General features: G+C 35.8%; 1 protein-coding gene across 1 annotated transcript in view; it reads left to right on the top strand.

The window, feature by feature from the left end:
- CFAP47 (cilia and flagella associated protein 47) overlaps positions 1-19,965 on the top strand; it is a 258,137-nt gene that overhangs the window by 75,593 nt on the left and 162,579 nt on the right. Inside the window, exons 34-42 of the mRNA XM_079305151.1 lie at positions 1,531-1,628; positions 2,436-2,552; positions 6,900-7,034; positions 7,532-7,644; positions 10,434-10,584; positions 11,225-11,313; positions 12,627-12,713; positions 17,458-17,525; positions 18,615-18,763. Of these exons, the coding sequence (XP_079161277.1) occupies positions 1,531-1,628; positions 2,436-2,552; positions 6,900-7,034; positions 7,532-7,644; positions 10,434-10,584; positions 11,225-11,313; positions 12,627-12,713; positions 17,458-17,525; positions 18,615-18,763 (1,007 nt within the window). The remainder of the gene's footprint in view (positions 1-1,530; positions 1,629-2,435; positions 2,553-6,899; positions 7,035-7,531; positions 7,645-10,433; positions 10,585-11,224; positions 11,314-12,626; positions 12,714-17,457; positions 17,526-18,614; positions 18,764-19,965) is intronic.

The following is a 19,965-nucleotide window of genomic DNA, read 5'->3' as shown; positions in this document are numbered from 1 at the left end:
TGTTTGAATTGAGTTAAAATAAATATTGTTACAATTTACTATATCATATTAATACTGTAACATATTACTATAATCTCTTCCTGTCATAAGTAAGATGTTAAGGAAGGTGTTATATATCCAGTCAGACTCCATGTTTGGCACCTTTCACTATGGAATTTTCAAGACTTGAAAGTTGGGTTTTCTGATTGAAAAAGTTCTTTCAGTTAAACAATTAGGAAAAAATAATTTTGACACAATGAGATTAATGCAAATTTTAATTTTGTTTTGAAAACATAAAAGAAATGAAATAGTCATACAAGTAAGTCTTGAAGTACTGTTGGTTGTTTTTTAAAATATATTTAATTAAAATATATTTAATGAATATTTGGAGTAATATTACCTAAACAGATTCACAGCATGAATAGGCAAAAATAAGGAATTTTGGGCCATGCCTAAACATCACCACGCTGAAGCAGTGGCAAACTAAAATCATTACCAATGTCAGAATTAAGCTGAGATGGATTTACAGACCTTTGCTTTTAAGTTTGTGCAGCATCTGCTCCTGTTTTTTCTTACTACAGCTGGATGAGCTGAAGTCTCTGCAAATTGATGTCAAGGGATAGACATTTAATTTTTTGATGATGACTCAACTGTAGTCTGTAAATGTCTTCTCTTTTCTTGCATTATGACAGATTTTGCTTAGGATCTGGTGCAGGTATTTGTTGTGGGTTGACTAATTTTTTAAGTGTAATAGTGAAATTAAACCTTTATAATTTGTCCCATAAGAGAAAGCTTGATCCCAGTCTATCTGAAAACCTTGCCATCAGCTGAAATCCAAAATGTTTCCTAAATTTGGAATCTTGGACCTGAGACAGTAAAGTTGTGTAAATGCTGTGTTAAATATCTTAAGATATGGATGCTTCAAATAAGAAATTATAAATAAACTCCATTTAATATCTTAATAATCCATTTTATTTTAATAAAAAACATTAGGAATATAAAAAATTATCTAACCTTCTGAGGCATTGGGGTTTACAACAGTTGTAGAAGTGGTGATTTGTGCTGTAAAAATTGAGCTGTAGCCTCTCATTTATATTGCATTTATGCCAAATAATTTAATATGACCTTAAAGAAAATCAATAACCTTTCCTTGTGTCTAAGGCATTTCAACTTGAAAATATTTCTGCATATTTTCATGAGTATCAGTATCTCTATTAATGCTGAGTCTATAATTAAAAGTTTACATATTTAGGCTCCTAAATGATGAGGTTAAGTTTAGATTATTTGTTTTCCATTCTGCTGTGATGGATACTCTTACATGCTGCAGCAGAGTGAGTGATAGTTACAATATTCTAAGTGAGGTTTTTCAAGTTTTCAGCAACAGCTTTGAAATAGAAATATGCCAGTCAAATTCTACATGTGAGTGGATGTTTCCTTCTTATGTTCTTTTCTCTACTCAGTGTTCTCAAATAATTACCATGTCTATTTAGAACAAAATAAGCATCTTGGGGAGAAGAGAGTCTAATGAATCTTGCTTTGTATTTTACTCAGGTGGAATACCACCCATGAGATGGATAGTGAACTTTGACCAAGATCTTCTAGATGGCCTGGTACTGGCAGCACAGATGGCATCTTACTGTCCATATTTGGTAAGAAGGTTTTGTACACTGTGCAAGTTTTTGCAGTTTTTTTTTTTTTTTTTTTTCAGTGCCTTTGTTCAGCCTTGTTTCCCTTTGCAATGCTGAGGAGTGCACTGAGTGCAGGCAGGCTGGGGGAGGCTGTGCTGAGCTGCAGGTGGAGCTCTGGGTGGTGGGAGCCCAAGGAGAGACCTGGCACTGAGTTTGTGCATCACAGAGGTGCTGGGGAGCTGAGGCACAGCCAGGTGACCAGAGGGACACAGCAGGAGCCAAGGATCCAGCAGGACCCTCACACTGAGGGTGTGTACAATCCCAGGGTCCCTGCTCAGAGGCTCCAGCCCAAGGAGTTCTTCTGTTCTTGCACTAAGATGAAATTATTTTAATGATCCAGATGGCTGAGACTCTGCTGTGGGAAGCCTGGGCTCGAGACCTGGCAAAGGAAACCTTGTCTGAGTGTGAGAGTGGAGTGTGTGGGGAGTCAAACAGGGCATCCATCATTCACTGCAGCCTCCCACTGCAAGGGACCTCCAGTCCCAGCTCAGGTGGCTGCCACTAGCTCCCAGGTGCTTGGACAGGGGAGTTTCCTTAACAGAAACACTTGGCCTATGGAATTTTTAAAAAGAAAAATCACCACCCCAACATTTAGCAAGTCATGGGGGACTATTTCATTATTAATTTTTCTTTTTTTTTCTTTTTTTTATTTTTAGCAAGGAATTTCAGTTCAAAATTTAGATCCTATTGATTGCTGAATGAGCAAAAATACAAAATCAGTAATTTTGCCTAATGGAAGGCTGAGTTTGATTTCTTTGTCTTGTCCAGATTCCCACTCACTTCATAAAGATGTATACTGATCCAAGAACTCAGGAACAATTTCTGCACAACTCCTTGATAGTTGTGAAGGCTCTGCATGCTATCAGTCTGGATATGGGCATAAAGGTAGGTGATTTTATACTAGCAGCTCTTAGATATATTATTATTTTGATTTTGTTTTTTTGTATAGTAGTGTTACACATCCACTTAAGGTGAGTTTGTAGTGAAAAGGTTTTATTTCTGGATGTGTTGCTATATGATGGAAACCAAAATACTGCTTCATATGAATGGACTTAATTAGAAGTAATTTCCATAATTCCTTGCTTTATAGAGTCGCATGTGCACAACTAGCTGCACATGAATGTTTTGGTTTGAAAGACAGGTGTCTGCAAAGGAAGGCAAGAGGCTTTCTTGAAACGGATAAATGTAAACCCCCTCCCTCCAAATTATTATAATTTTGAAATTAAGGAGCTCTCAGGCAAAGATATGGGAATAGGAATAACAGTTCTTTACCAGGAAAATTAAAATAAGAATACAGTATTACAAAAAACCAAAACACTGACAGAGTCAGAATTCAACCTGACACCCCATCAGTCACTCAGGGTGTTGGCAGGAGTTCCATTCAATTGTGGCTGCATCCTCCTGCAGTGGCAGATGTGGTTCAGTTGAAGTAGTGCTCCTGTAGAAGGTGCAGTTTTCCTGCACTGGAGTCCAGTGATTATGTAGAAGGGCCTAGTTTTCCTCTGGGAATCCAGTGGAAAAAGGCTGCTCTGATGTTCCAAATCTCAGTTTTTTATCTAGGTAGGAAATTCTTGGCTCCTCTCCCTGGGTGGAGCATCTCCCAGTGGGATGATGTAATTTTATCAGTCATGCACTAGGACTCAATGGCTCATTAATAGAAGATATCTCCCTGGAGGAAGGATGAGTTGTAGAAAAGATAACATTGCTCCATCTGGTTTCAACAGATGGTGGTAGAATACATGCTTTTGGTCACACCCTGCATTACAGACCAAGACAATAAATTCAGATTTTAGCATCCTAAATCACACAGTGAAAACTCAAATGGAATTCATTATTACTGTTGAAAGGCAGTTTAGAAAAATGTGTAAGAACAAACTTAACTCACTTAACTGCAAAAAGAAGTGGTGAAAAAAAAAGAAGAATATCTGGTGAAAGTTATATGCATTTAACCATGAAGGCCCTTGAGAGTTCTGTCCCAGATTTGATGCACACAAGTCAGCAGCTTTGGATGCTGGTGAGAGTAGCACTCTCTCAAAACCATCAGCTTCTGGTGTCCTTTCTTGGGGAAGAATGCAGTGTTGATAATTGTTGATAATTTTTTCCATCGAGGATCTGCTTGGGATCTCTTTTATATGTTTAGTAAACATGCTTTACATCTCAATGGCTTTTATTGATCTATGGCACCAAATTTTCTATATAATGTGACCTTACATAGGTAGATACTGTTCATTTGTTCTTTTTGTTGTCCCCAAATCCAGTTTTCTCCCTCTCCTAGTCTGCATTTCTTTAAATGTCCATTTGTGAGTTATTTATATCTGTGGGAGCATATTGGGCTGGCTGGAAGAGCAGAAGAAACAGTAGACTAGACACAATATTTGAAAGTGTATGAGGAAACTTTCCAAAGGAATGAATGACATTAGAAATCAGAGGTGGAGCTTATTTGTGTGAACAAAGTAGTATAAAAAGAAGCTCAATTACAACTATTTTTGCCCTTTCCATTTGATTATGTTATGATTACAGGGAAAAATTAACTCTGCTATTTCCATTTGTGTCAGCTGCTGTCTTGCTGTCACTTTCTGATAGAGATCACTCTATTAGAAATGACTTTGCTATGACAGGCTAAACAAAGAAAATCTACTGCTTCCCATACTTGTGACTGACAGGAAGCAGAAAAGTAATCTGGGTATAACCCTCAAAACAAAGGCCTATTCTGCCTCAGCTTATATTAAGAAAAACAGGCAGTTCAGCACATGGAGGTGGAGGCTTGATGATATGAAAATATATGAAAAGGGTGTTGAACACTTTAGATATGGAAGCAGAATTCTAGGATATTCTCAATGTACTCGTTTTAAGACTAAATTGTGTATAATAAATGGGACAATCCACTTCTGTACAGACTAACAATTTAAACAAAGGTACACAATCAGTCAGTACCAGAAAAAGGAACAGATCTTGGATCTTCAAGGTCTGTATTTTAGTTCAAAGGGTACATTGCACATAGATTTATTGAAATTCATATATATTTTTCTAAGGCTGTTGTAGAAAATTTTGAACTTTTTTATTCTGCAGTGATAAAAGTAGCAAAATAAATAAATCCTTTTGCTGAGCTCTACTAACTTGGGTATTTTCTGATAGACTTGTCTCTGAAATTTAGCAGGCTAAAATGTTCCAATAGCATTAGGAAAGTTTTTGGCTCAAGCAGTCACTACTTTTGAACTCTAAGGACATTTGCATTAATTAACAGCACGAGCTAAGACAGGTTAGGTTGGAACAGCTGGCATTTTCAGTTTAAAAATCTAAGAATCTGTAATAATAAAGAAGTTCAACTGTCTGCAAGTCTTCAGATTCAGGTTTAAATGGCACTTTTAATGGAGTTCAAGGCTTTAAAATCCTTTTAAGGATTAAGGTGTAGATTTAAGATTGAATACTTCGAGCAGAAAATGGTTTCTACTTTCTAATCATGACTTACAATTCAACCTTAGAGTATTAGTGGTGACTTTCTATATGTTTTTAATTAGTGTTTGATATTTTTAAGTTTTAAAGTGCTTTGATTTGAAGAAGATTCAGCTGAAAGCCTAAACTAAAGTATTACAAGATAGGGTGATGGATAGCAACAACATGGAAGGAATGTGTGTGAGAAAGAGATAGGATAGAAGGTGCAGTGATTGGGAATAGCCAGTAAAGGAAATTTATTTCAAACTCTTTTTATTTATTATTATTAATTTATAATTACTGCTATGGTTTACTAGCACATATTTTTTAAAGCAAATAATATTTACTGACCATGAATTTTCTGATTAATCTTGTTAAGAAATGCATTATTCTTTTATTCCGTTATTAGACTGGTAGATAAATGGCACAAATGGAGTCTTATGAATTCATCACAGGATAGAATTGTGTTTTTTGAGGGAAGAAATTCTGATCTAAGTGGAAATGGGTAGAAAGAAGTATGTGGCAGAAGAGTCTTCAATAGATAATCTACTCTGGCGTGTTTTCTATCTTAAATCAAAATGCAGGAAGAATGAAAAGTGGGGGTGTAAAACCAGAGCCATATTGGAATAATGGTTAACATTCAATTGCCATTACTGAGATAAGTGAATGGAAAAATCAGAATAATTTTCAGTCTTCAGGTTTAAAGCTTTTGGCACAGAGGAAGCTTTTTGACATTGCTTAGTGAATGCATTCTAAAGTTTGAATCTTCAACCAGTGGCAATGGAATGAAATAGAAATACGAGACAAAATGTATGATTACATCAGTGCCTGAAGAGTATATGAAATTAATCTTGTGAATTACAAGGATAAATATTATCTAGGAAGCCATGGAGAGTTTCAGGGAAGCTTTAGTTCAGTGCCCAGTTATGGACTCTCTTGGAAGGTTAGAGGAGCTATGTGAGAACTGCTGAGAGCAGGATGAGCTGCTTGGCTGGGCACAGTGCAAGAGAACTTTACCTTGAAAACTTTAAATGAACTTTAACTTGAAAATAAAAATTAATTCAGATAGCTGAGATGATAAACATGTCTATACATCTCTCTTGCAACACTAAAGACAGTCCAGAAGAGTAAATAGTTTTTTCCTCCCTTTTTCAACTCTGTGGCAAATAGTTTTACCACTCTTCTCAGTGACTTACCAGAATTGCTGAAGACTAAGTTTGACATGCTCTGCAGCTGCCACTCAAATTAATTTCTGTAAATCAAATAATTAATCAGTAGGAAACTTGCTATGTTTTGCAAAGCAATTTAAAAAAGTATAAAAGTATCTGCAAAAGAAACAACTATATTGTTGTTATTTGGAAGGGGAAATTGTCATAAACAATTGTAGAACTGTATGTAAGAGTATTTGGGATGGTGCTTTACATAAACTAAAAGATTAATTTTTTTTTTTTAAGATAGTAAAGATGTATGTTCTTCCAGACAGTAAAATTTCCTTGCTTTTTCTGTCATGCTGAATTTAATAAAGTTAGCATTTTTTTCTGCTGAACCTTTGGGAAAAAAGTTGAGCTTAATTTTTACCCTAGATTTATCACCAGAGCATGTTAATGGTTTTGATTAATTTGGGGTTTTTTTTTGTGCAGTGACAAGATTTGTATTCATATTAGCCATGAGAATAATCCAGTTATTACAGGTTGGATTAAAAATATTTGTATAATAATTAACTTAATTTTTTTGTTTGTGTGCTTTTTGTGGTTTTTTTTGGTTTTGTTTTGTTTTGTTTGTTTTTTGTTTCTATATTAGGCCACTGATATCTGTGATCCAAACCCTGTCATGATGCTTATTTTCTGTGTCCAGTTGTATGACACTCTTCCTCAGTACTTACCCAAGAACACTATAGAATTTGCAGGTGGTCTCCATGCAACTATTGTGAAGCAGGTATTGATACCATTGAGTTTAGATTCATAATAATGCAAGCTTAGAACACTGTGTGTATATATGTGTTTATATTATGTATAAACTACAACAAAGAATTAATAGGTTGCATGACATTTGGCTAATAAATATAGAAGATGAAAGTGTGAATTTTCTACTTTTATTCTCTTCAGTCTTGGGATTTCACTTCTGGTTTTTTCCCTATACTTGAAAGCACATGAAAAAATCTACAAATCTGACAAATCTTAGATCAAAGAGAGAAATAAGAGATTTGCAGGCATAGGAGTGCAATGTACACTCTACTCTCAAAAATTAAGGTTGGATAGTCTGTGGGAAATCTATGCTCCTTTGGAAGGAAAATTACCTACCCAGTTATTTGAAGTAGTGTCTTATTTTGTAATATCCGTAGTTTGTATTTTGGAACTTATCTTCAGAGCACACCTTTCATAGTCTAAAAAATGAGTGAAAAGAGACTGATCTTGTTGTCTGTGTTGTGGTAGGTGCAGCTGAGAAACAGGAGCAGTAACACTTTGGCATACAATGCTATTCTTGTGGGAAGAGATGCTGATGATTTCTCTTTGCCTAAAGGAAACACTGTTACCATTCCCCCTACGTAAGTAATGACTTGTTACTTTTATTATTTGTAGCATTACAGAAGTAGAAACTTGCTAATTTAAGAGTAGTGGAACTGGAAATGTGTTCAACTACAAGCAGGGCAAAATTAGTTGGTGTAAGGGTCAGGTTTTACTCCTTAACCTGGAACAAATCTGGAGTAATATTTCAGTGGGACTCTTGCAGTTGAGCCCAACAGAGCTTTAAGATCAATATATAAGCCTTCAGATCATTGCAGGAGTCATCTGTCTCCAATGTATATTTTTTCCCAATGTATCCAAATTTGATTCATATTTTGTATATCAATGCATTGTAGAAGCGTGGGCAGGTAGATTTCTTTTCTTCTGAAGTCTCAGATTTTGACTCTTATTAATTTAAGCATGACTGGGAATTAAAGAGACCATGACACAGGTTTGAGTAGTATTACACTGCATCTTTTAGTCCCCATACTTCCTCCCCACCAAGATGGTTGTGATGTAGTTAGTTCTATATCTTACATGTGTGAGAGACATCTAAGGATTTGAGAGAGATTTAATTCTGGGAAAGCATTAGGTTATAATTTCTGGTAGCAGAAATACTCATAGTGTAATACCATCTCATAGTTTTTGTTCACTAAGTACATTTTGCTCTTTCTGTGCTATGCAGCTTTATGAATTAATACAAGAATTCCATTAATCCCTGTTTAACTAGTGAAGACAGAGGCATGTAGGGTCACTGTCAGCAAGTTAAGAGTTTTTAAGTTTATCTGCAAGATATCCATTTACAGATAAAATGGATTCAAGATTCTAAAAAGGAAAAAGAAAAGGTCAAAATTTGTATGAAAATAAACTGTGAAGGAGAAAAAAATTCAAATATGGATGGTAAAATTCAAGAAGACTCAACATAAATACAGTGCTCTTTAAGGACCATCAATATGTCAGTATTAAATTACATGCCTATTATAAATATGTGGAAAGAGAACAACAAATAATGCTATGTTTTCAGCAAGCTGTGAGGCCAATTTGATTCCATTTTATTTTCAATTACTTCAAGTATGAGCTATCATATAATGTAATCCTTGAAAATACCATGTGTTTCTATGAAAGGTCAATGCCATGGCTGTTTTTCATTTCACCTTTAAAAAACACCCAAAACAAACTACAAAGCAAAATCAAGACAGAAGAAAACGTGCACAACCTTGTTGTTGAGCTGCTTGGCATTATATATAGAAACAAATATTTGAAAAATTACATAAAAATAAAAACCTGTGGAAATGCCAGTCACGCACAGCAATCTCTGCAGTTTATCATAATGTCATGATCATTAAATGAAAAATAGGTTATTTGAAATTAATAGCTTTCTTAATATTCTGATGTGAGTCTTTTAAACTCCAAGAATTAATGAGACATATGGGAATCTTGCAGGTTCTTTATGTTAGATGATAATGTTGTGGGTGGGTTGGGAAATTGTAGTGATGTGAATAACATTCTCAGTGTAGCTGTGTGTCACATGCTGCATATTGAATCAATTCTTGATCTATGATTCCCACTTTCCAGGGCACTGCACTGTGCTGTGTAGACTTGCAGTTCACAACAGGAATTGCATAAACTCCCAGGGTTATAGAACAATTCTGTAAGATGAATTTGCCCTCACTTTACATTGCCCACAACAGTGATTAATAGAGAAGAACTAAGCAACTTTGTGATTTTGCCACAGAAGGCAACAATTCAAATCCAAGTTCTCAGCTGTTGTGCGAGTCAGAGGGCAAAAATCAGGCAGAAAGTGCTGTACACTGCTGTCTGTCCTTCTTATTTGTGACCTGAGCAGACTTCTTAAAACTTGATCCTTAAAGTGGCTCTGGGAGTGTGTGTCTCAGGCAGTTTATTCCTCTGGGTGCCTGCATCACAGCATGTTTTTTCAGAACATTTTGGATGGTGAGGTGACCCAGGAACCTCAGACTCTGGGGGACTTGGCAAGTCTTCAATGTTATAAATGGAACTGTCTGGGGGCTCTGCAGGAGGAACTTGAAAGCTGTAAGAACCAGGTTTACAGAACTTCCAGGATTTCATCATGAATATCCAGAATTGACAATCGGAGACTTCTTGCCTCATTAAGACTAATCTCAAAACCAGAGAGACATTTTGAGAGCTTCAAAGTGAGAGCTTCAGGCATTAGTTTTCTTATTGTCCTTGCTTCATTGAAGGACTGATGCAGATAAAGTCTAAATTTTTGCCTAGTCTAAACCCTTGTTCTATGTGGTCTTCTCCAGTTTTCCCATTAGAGGGAAGGTGTTGCTTCTACAAGAGAACTTTGTTTTTTCTCCCTCTTAATTACTCACCTTTACTAATTATTCTGAAGGGTTTAAAACTAATTTCTTTCTCACTCTTCAATGATAGTTTGATTGAGACTATCTAGATCTGCCCCACAAAATACATGACAGGCTGACTGCTTAACTCAGAAAAAATCTATTAAGGTAGAGAAGCATAAATTGGATCAGTTTTTAACATGGGATGATGCTCTAATGTAAGAGAACTTCATGTGATAATGTGCATATGTGAACAAAAATTAAGCTATGTGCTGATGTAAATGCAAAAAGAATTTAGTATTGCTCTTTATCTGTATAGTTCTTTTATTAGAATGTTTTGAGCTACTCTTAGGCAGAAGTTTATACTACAACAAAGTATTTCAGAGGAAACAAATTGCTTTATTTTCTAGGACCCTTCCCTTACAAAGATTCTGAAATGTGCTCCTGAAATTGCATTTCTGAGTAATTTCTGAGCCCTGGTTTTGTGCTTTGTTTTTTTTTCATAGGAGAGAAGGCTTTATAAATGTGGAATTCACAATTCGTTTCCTGCACCCTGCTGAAGCAGTATTGATACTGATTGCAAATAAAGTTAATGGGGTAAATGGTGCCACACTGACATTCTCTCTGAAATCTGAAGTTAAGAATATTGAGCCTCTTGTAAGTTTATGTGTGTATGAATAATATTGTCACCAAAAAATTTTTATTCTGTACGTTATATCAAATAAAAGGGAAGTGAGATAAGAATGAAAATGTGTGTTACCATCAGCATTCGCCTTTGACCTATGAATATTCACATTTCCTATATGTACATAGAGTAATATGTAAGATTCCTATGGACGTAAATCACATTTAGATCCTGAAAAAAATGTAAAAATTTGCACTGATTACTCTGAAAATAAATTTGGAGCCCTTTCTGCATCTGAATGTTGCTGGAAATTCTGTTTATGTGTTTATGTGCTGCAGCCTAGTGATTTCAGATGTCACATGTAGTTGGACCACAAACTTTTGTTAGATGTTTCTATATTAATTTGTGCTTTTAAACCACAGAGACTCTATAGTTATCATATATGTCCCAGTCAGGGTAGGTAGGCCTGTGTTTGTGATCCACATTCATTGAGCACATCTGGATAGACTTCTGACCTTAAATGGTGTTGGTGTGATCCTGATCCTCTCTTTTTTTCAGCTCCCCTGACTCTGTTAGAAAGGAAGATTGGGGCAAGAGAAAAAATAAAGGACATATAAAGATAAGAAGGAATAAATGATGATAACTTGATTCTTGTTTTTTGTTCTCTTTTAGGGTACAGTGAAGTGCAGATCCCCATGTTATGAACTGAAGAAACTTAACCTAAATCTTACTAATCCCTTCAAAGTGGATGGCATATTCAGGTGTGGCATATTCAGTGATCCAAAGACAAGTCTTAAGTGATCATGCTATTTTATCCACTCTCTTCCATAATTTTCTTCTTCTTAAAAATGTAAAACCTGGAGGTTAAATGATAGGGATTTACACTCCCAAAATTGTTACAAGCACTATGAAATAGAAGCTATCATAATGAATAAAGAAGATAAATAAACCTTAATTGAAATTCGTCTCAGTAGAAGCAGTAAAGCTGGAGCTCTAATCAAACAGAGTTCATGAACCTTGCTTGTATTTTTATGTTTGGCTGAGGTCCAGCAGAATTACAAAGAGAAACAAGCCATGTTAATTAATGGTTGGTTATTTTTTCCCTAATCTGCTTTATCCTGCTGTTTAAGTTATTAAGCATGCAAAGCAAAAAAAATAAGCTTTTGCCTTGGGGCTTGCATCATTATCAGTTAGTCTAATTTTTAATTTGCATTCATCATAGCTGCAACAACTGCAGAGTTATAAATATTGCTTTCCTTAGTACAAAGAAAACAGATTGTTGTACTCCTTTAAAATCTATTTCTTTGATATGACTCCATATTTTGTTTTTGGTCTTAAAACTAAGCATTGGTTCATCTCATTCATTTATTTGCAAGAACCATCTTTCACAACATTTTTAACATTTGTTTTTTTATGCAACATGAATATACATGTTTTGGAAACTGCAAATTAAATTTCTCTTTCCCCCACAGAATAGGGTTGATATATAGAAATAGTAATAATAACAACAATAACAATTCTGTAACAGGACTGTTTCAATTGCTCCAAGGCTTGTGTGTAAGAGTCATATGAGTTTAATTAGCTTCTGTATTTTATTTTGAAGTCCTTGAGGTGGTCAGTGAAGCTGAATTAGTCTTATGATTTGTACAACCCCCTTGGAAATTATCAGTAAAGTCATGAAGGAATTTACTTTTATATAATTTAGTTTTATATAATTCAAAAGCTACTTGACAACTATGTTAAGTCATTATCAATTTGGGTAACATTTGAACCAGTAATCTAAAGTTAAAATTCTTTGTATCAGGCTTTCAGTGTTTTGAAAAATCTAGTGTTTCATAAGGGGGTATAGTATTTACTTGCAAATAACACTAGGAAATGCTAGTTTCACACCAAGGGAGAAGATATTTTACAGAAAAACTGGGGTTAAACCACAACAAGATACTTTTGAAGTATCTTTAATTGAAAATAATAAGCTTCTTTACTGAGCCTGCATTTAAAAGTTAGAATAAATTAAGTTTCATCTTCATTCTGCAAGTTAAAAAAGCAGTTATTTTGCATGCTTGTCGTACTCCAGGATAATTTTGCTGGAATCCACACACTGTTTAGCACACCCAGAGAAAATGTGTCAAGCCAGGCAAGTAAAGCAAGACCAAAAGTTTAGGTAAGTTCCAGATAACAATTGCTAACTATAATCTATTGGATCATACATTTCTATTACTACTATCTGTTTGTGCATAGCTGTGTGCTGCCTGTTGGAAAGAATTACAGTTTAGGACATGGGAATATTACAGAAGATGCCCAACCTGTCCCAAGCAGTGTGAGTCCCAGCCAGTCCCTGAGCAGTGGGAGGCTCTTCTGGGCAGCTCTGCCTGGTTTGATGCTGAGCCTGATGTTCTGTCATGTCCCTTTGGCCACTCCAGCCTGGCCACCCTGGCCATGCTCCCTCACAGATTCCTGTGGATCTGCTCCCTGGCAGAGCAGGGGAGGCTGGAAAGTCCTTGGCTTTGAGTAAGCACTGCTCATCAGCAACTAAAATATCAAGAGTGTTATCAACATTATTCTCATCATATTCTAAAACAGAGTGTTTTGCCATCTACTAAGAAAAAAGAATGAATTCTACCCAACTGAAACCAGGACAGTACTGCAAAAAATCATAAACAGATCTAAAAAAAATGTTATTTAGTAATTCAATAATTCATTATTTAATAATATAAGATATTTTCCATAGTTTGGGACATGTAATTTTTAAAGCTCATAGAAGCATTCAAAATCCTGAAACACATATTCAATAACTATTGGGAAATATAATGAACTACTATCTTGTCAATACTGTAGCTTGAATTGTAATCATAGGGATGTTCCACAGCCATGTCATGAGATGCAGACTGTTCTTCAAATTCCTTTTTAAAAAAATTTAAAAAAGAAAAAAATTAAAAGCAGAAAAATAATGAACATTTTATTATTAAAAAAATGCATGTTTTAACTGAAAATAATTTTGAAGTGTAATTTATACTACACTTTCTAGTAAATTTAATAAGTGTATAATAATTGTTGAATAGAAAAGGTTTTTTTAAACATCTTGCATATTTCAACTTAGTTTATTCCCAGACAATCAGTCTAAATAGAGTAATTTTAGTCACACCTCCAGATCTCATTGTTATAGAAATTGATTTCAGGGCATCTTAGGTTTTTAGAAATTTCCAGTATTTTTTGCTGTGTCTTTAGATATTTCTATTGTGTGATAACAGTAGCAACTTAAATGCCCTTTTTCAGAAGATGTTTTTCTTGAATGGAACAACTTCTGCAATTTGTGTTTAAAAAAAGCAGTGTGTGTGTATTTCATAACTGATCAGTAAGAAGATTTTGCTCTCCATCATTTTCATTCTTTTGGTAAATCCAGAAAATGCCATGTACAAATTGAGGGCCAATTTCTCTAAGTGCTCTGTGAGTGTAAAACTGCTTAAAGTCAGAGGTTGCCCTTTGGCTAATTGTGTCTGTGAGACTGATGTCAGCACCAAGTTGCAAATGACAACTTAATCATCCCAGCACGACCAGCTGGGCTCAGAGCTCCTTCTGCATCCTCATCCTGTGCCTCCAGATACGTCAGATCCACTTTAATCCTCACTCTAAGGAGCTTTGCTGGCAGGTGACCCTTTTGCCTCCCAGCTTTCCCCTCTGGCAGTGTCACAGTGCCCACAGCAGTGTCATTCAGGCCAGAGAGGAGACCAGGTCATTTGGTCATTGTGCTGTGGGTTCATCACAGTGTGCCTGGAGCAATCCCAGTGTGGAGCTAGAGCCTGAGGAACTGTGTCCTTGCTGGGACAGCACTGTCCAACCCAAAACTCTAACTGCAGCCCATGTCCTTCAGTGGTTGCAGGCAAGACTTTATTCATGCAGAAGTGGATGGTGTTTGGTGAGAAACACTGTACTTTTTTTTTTTAAATCCAGTTGACATAGTTTTTCTTTTAAGTATACTGGAACATGACTTTTTCAAATTATCTACTTCTCCGTGCTTTTCTAAGCCCTTGACACTTCAGTTATTATCTTTGGTCTACATCTGTGTGCCAGCATGGTCTGCTTGCTGTGGGAGAAGGAAAACCAGGAGAGAACACACCACATGGCCCAGAAATTCTGTGTAATGTAAAAATACCCATAGCTTTCAGGCATGTTGGTATTTTTAAATTAAGTCCATTAGGAAAAAAAAAATCAAATGACAGTAAAAGTACAAGGTTACATTTAATAGCTAATTTTTCCTTCATACATTTCCTACTGTAAAGCTAGAAAGTGTTAAAGATATACCAATGTTTCACTAATAGAAACATTTCATCTATTCTAAAACCACAGCTAAGCAGATTATCATATGCAGTACGGTGTCCATAAGACTGGCTCATGATTGCACAGACTGATTGGCAAAACAAGCTGTGAAAGTTGATAAATACTGTTACATTAAAAAATGTATTCTAAACCAAAAAAAAGATTAAAATAGCGAATAATTTCAAATCAAGCTCTGTATTGTTTATCACACCTGATAACATGGCAAGTCCAGTGACTTTGTGGTGTTATGTTGGAACTGGTATCTGACAACTGCTCTTCCTGGTGCAAAAGTATGGAAGTGGGTTGGAATTAAAAGATTTTTAAGGTCCCTCCCTATCCAGGCTGTGATTTTAATCTGAAGTGTTTAGCAAGAATGAATTGAAAATATTCATTGCTCCACCAGACAACTGAAAGGTGCCCTCATTAACCCATCCTCACCTGTAACATAATCTTGAACTTTTTGTTCATTTAATGAACAGTAGAATTATCTTGCTTTTTTAGCAAAAAAACCAAACCCAAACTAAATGAGGGGCAGTTGGAGAAGTTGCTTGGTCTCTCTTGAGCTGCTCTTCTCTTCCCCCATCCCCAGCTGCCTCTACCCTGGCCTGAAATATTGAAAGACCACAGTGAGGTCTTCCTGGAGCCTTCTCTTCTCCAGGGTATCTTCATAGGAGAGGTGCACAGCACTCTGACTGCTTCTGTGCTCACCTCTGGCAGTTTCTGTCTTTGCTGTGCTGGGGACCCCTGAGCTGGAGACAGCACTGCAGGTGGGGTCTCAGCAGAGCAGAGCAGAGCAGAGCAGAGCAGAGCAGAGCAGAGGGGCACAGTCCCCTCCCTCCCCTGCTTTGGATGCAGCCCAGGACACATTTGGCTCTCTGGGCTGTGGGTGGACATTGCCAGCTCATCTGTAATCTTTCATTTACCAATTTGCCCAAGTGCTCCTCCACTGCTTTTGAGCCATTCATTCCACATTCTCTGCTGATCCCAGGGATTTGTCTGAGCCAGGTGCAGTGAGCAGTCTGTGTAGACTTATTTTATGGCAGCTTTAAGCTCTTCTGCCTAATCCTTTTCCTTATTTCTCTGTGTATTGAAAGAGGATGTATTGAACCAGACTTTGAACATAACCAAGCTTCTTATACCTTCTGAACTTTATTCCTTTCAGTTTTATTATTGAACAAGGTGCTATTTCTTTTTGTTATGGAAGAATGAGACACAGTGTTCATGTCTTCCACAACACAGGTTTGTTTTCTTTGCCCATCACTTACCTGCAAGTGCTTTGTTCACTGAAGTAAGAAAAAAATTGGTATTGAGAGAAGTTCAATACTGTGTTAAATCAGTCTAATGAGTTTCTCAGTTGTTCAGATCTGAAAAGAGGATTTATTCAATGTATAATTCTCAACAGTGAAAAAATGTTATGCAATTGATTGTACTATTCTTATTTTTTTCATACAGCTCTTGAGCTATTTGTTACTTTTACAGTGTTTCTTCTCCTGTAGTCTCTATTTTTGCAAGCATGACTTGGCATTCTCATTCCAAGATAAAGCATTGAGAGAAATGATGCTTTATATAAAATTTGTATTTTTTTAAACATGAGATACTTATTGTAAAGTACAGTATACTTATTTTACTTATATGTAAAGTACACTATAAATAGTATGTTGTATGCATATACTCAGAGATAATTTCCTTTCTGAAAAATGGTCTTTAAATACAGGCATTAAAACGAATCTCCAGGGTAATATATTCTCAGAATTTTGCAAGTCTATTTATTTATGGTTGTGATTTTTTTTTTTTTTTAGCCCAGCAAGATTAACTATTTATTTTAAGAGAGACCCAACATCAAACATGTTATGTAGTAATTATTTGCTGTATGCTGGTTCATCAAATTTTGCTGCCAGGGGGAATGACTTTTATGTGTGGATAATTTTAAATCTGAATCTTGAGTTGAAACTTGCAATATTTTTTGAGATACATTATAGTATTGTTTTCAGTATCCTTTAGCTCTATGCTTGTTGCAAATTAAGCAAAACTCTCCTTGTATAAATGTAACTGCACAACCTTAACACCTGTCAACAATGGTAAGAATTACTTGTGAAGAAGAACAGAAAACTACATAAAGTCACATTAAGAAAATATGATGTTGAGAAGCAGATTTTGCCTTGGGGGGATGGGAGTTCAAAGGAGATTTTGTTCGAAGCTGTTTTTCTCAAGTGTATCTGTTCTTTTCAAAAACACTTGAAAAGCAATATTGTAATGAACAGAGTTCAGATGATTAGGTTAAGATTCATACCTTCCTCCTTTCTTAGACAAAGCCTTGATTACATTAGGTTTCTTCTGATTGATTAACTGCAATGTTAGTTAATATAGGTCATTCCTGTTGTCACCTCAAGTAGATAAGCTGATTTTTAACATTTTTGATTGGAAATTAGTTCCAAAATGTAGTGGTGTATTTTGGTGGTTTTTTTTTTTTTTTTTTTTTTTGTGAAAATATTTGCTTTTCCAGTATTTATTAATTAAAAGGGGAACTAAGCTGCCTATTGGTAATAGAAATGTCCAGCTTTAGAATATTACTTTAATTTTTTTTCTTTTAGTTCTGAAAATACCATATTACATTCAAAAAATGATGCACTGCCTGAAGATTCAAAGAAAGAGACTTGCTGTAAGTACCTATGCAATACCTCATCTTACTACAGTAGAAATTAGATTATGTACAGAAGCAAGGTTTTGGTATCTAAGTATGTTCAGTAAATATTATTTATAGATATGCTCAGTAAATATTATTTATAGTTTTCATAAAATGTTGGCTTTAAATTGTGCATCACAGTCAAAAATTCAGCCTGGAGAAGGGAAGGTTCCAGGATGATCTTACTGTGTCTTTCCAGTACCTGGAGGAGTTATAAGAGAGCAGGGCAGAGACTTTTTGCAAGGGTATATAGGATAGAACAAGAGGTGATGTTTGTAAACTGAAGGAAGGCAGGTTGAGATTAGACATGAGGGAGAAATTCTTCCTGGGAGGGTGGTGAGGCACTGGAATGGGTTACTCAGAGAAGTTGTGGGTGTCCTATCCCTGCTCTATCTGTTTGGCCAGAGTTTGGCATAGTTTTCTTATGTGATCTCACTCACTTCTGTTGTTTTCACTTTCACATATATTCTTCAGTCTGCTGTCCTGCCTAGAAGGCCAGCCAGCAAAGCTTGAAGGTCTGGTTCTAGAGTGTCAAAATGTGCTCAGCAGATGAAAAACATGCAGTGAGAAAGTCAGACTCTGTCAGATTCAATCCTAAGATTTCTTCTCAGTGTAATACCTTAGTGAAAACAGTGAAAAAAACCCCTGTGTTGCCAGTATTTAGGTTTTGCCTATTTTAGAGGATTTCAGACATAGTTGCTGCTCTGAGAGTGAGATTCTTTGTCTAAATAGCAGTAAATTATACTTCCCATGTGAGTAGACCTTTTCTTAGAGGCTGTAACTCCTTAAGGACTTTTTAATGGCGAGAACTGTCTGTTATCCCCAGTTTTGTTTCAGTGCACAGAATAAGAACACAGGAAATTAAAAAAATGTATTTAAATAATTCAGCATGCAATATTGCAGCACATCTACTCAACTGTAACTGTAAATACTGATTACAGGTGTGCCTTAAATACTGATTGCTGCAGGAGGTTATACAGTATCCTTTTTTTTTTAAAGTCAAGCAACTACTTTATTTTACTACCTGTGCTGTTGTATCTAAATATCCACTTAAATTTATTTTAGTAGCTGATCAATCTGGGCTCCTGCATGAGTTCTTCAGTCCATTGAAAACATTGTTCTTGAGAGGGAAAGGTTCTGCAGCCTTAGATATTCACTTCCTTCCCTTCCATCAGGAAAAGCGTTACTGCGCTGTCATTCTGGTCAATGAAAAGGTAAGAATAAAGTGTGTGTGCTGTGTTTATCATGCCAGGTAAGAGTCAGGACTTTTGCCAATCATGTGTGATTAGGGTCAATGAGAGCAGTGCTCTGAAGAGTGACTTGGGGGTCCTGATCATGGGCAACTGTTTACTGTTCTTTTACACATAATTAAAATTATATGAAATGCTTCAGGCAACTTCTCAATTTAAAACTAAGTAATGAAAAGTAATTCTGCAAGGAACGTTATTTTGGTGACTTTTCTAGGCATCTGAGCTTCAGAAGAGAAAAGACATTTAAATAATTTGTCTTGATGTGGGTGCAAGAATAATGCATAGGAAGGGAATGGATAACGATTCTACTGTTCTGTATTTCTCTCTGTATTCATCATTGTATTTAGGGTGTGCTGTCAAAGTAGAATAATAATTTTCCTTACTGTCTCTTTTTAAACTTTTCTCTCAATCAGAGTTCCATTCAGAAAAGACTGTACATGAATACTGACTCTACAACTTCTCTATCTCTTTTGACTCACATATCCTGGGTTTTGCTTTATATACTTAATTGAAATTTAATCAAATTGCCAAGATCTGATCAAATTTCAGAACTTACAACCTTGCAATCCAGCTTTTTTATATTGCTATAATCCTTTATCTTAGTGGTTGCAATCTTATTTCTGATTTAGTCCATCTTTTCACCTCTTTAACCTGTCTGCTGTGTTTTGTCTCTGGCTGCCAATGTTTTTCAAAACCCTGGTTTTTCTATAATCTTTTTTGTGTGGCAGTTCTCAAGGCTTGAATTCTCCTTTCATAACCCTGCCTCTGTGTTTCAGTTTCCCCTCTGTGCAGTTTCATGTCTCTGCCACGTTTTGATGATTTGTAGCAGTGTATCTAAAACTAAATGACTTTTTCTCCTGCACATTCTCAGCTTCCATATTTTTCCATTCTATAGAACATGGAACTCCTGCTAGTGTCTGGTGATGTGTGTTTGATGGGGTTTTTATTGCTTAAGCATGACTTGGTTATGCCATCTGGCTTGCCAATTTTTTTATCTTCCTTATAAAGGAAAATAAGATTAATGATGATGCCCAAGTCTGTCTTTCTGACTTTGTCCAGTATTTGAAAATACCGGCTATTTTTAAAAGAAAACAAACCATATGACAGGATGTCTTAAAGAGTGTACAGTTCTCTTGGTTTTCTTGAAAATTAGCAGAGATAGAAGA

This window comes from Erithacus rubecula, assembly GCF_903797595.1.
Source record: "Erithacus rubecula genome assembly, chromosome: 1".
NCBI lineage: Eukaryota > Metazoa > Chordata > Aves > Passeriformes > Muscicapidae > Erithacus > Erithacus rubecula.
Note: the sequence above shows the minus strand (reverse complement) of the source record. Positions and strands in the feature narration are given on the sequence as shown.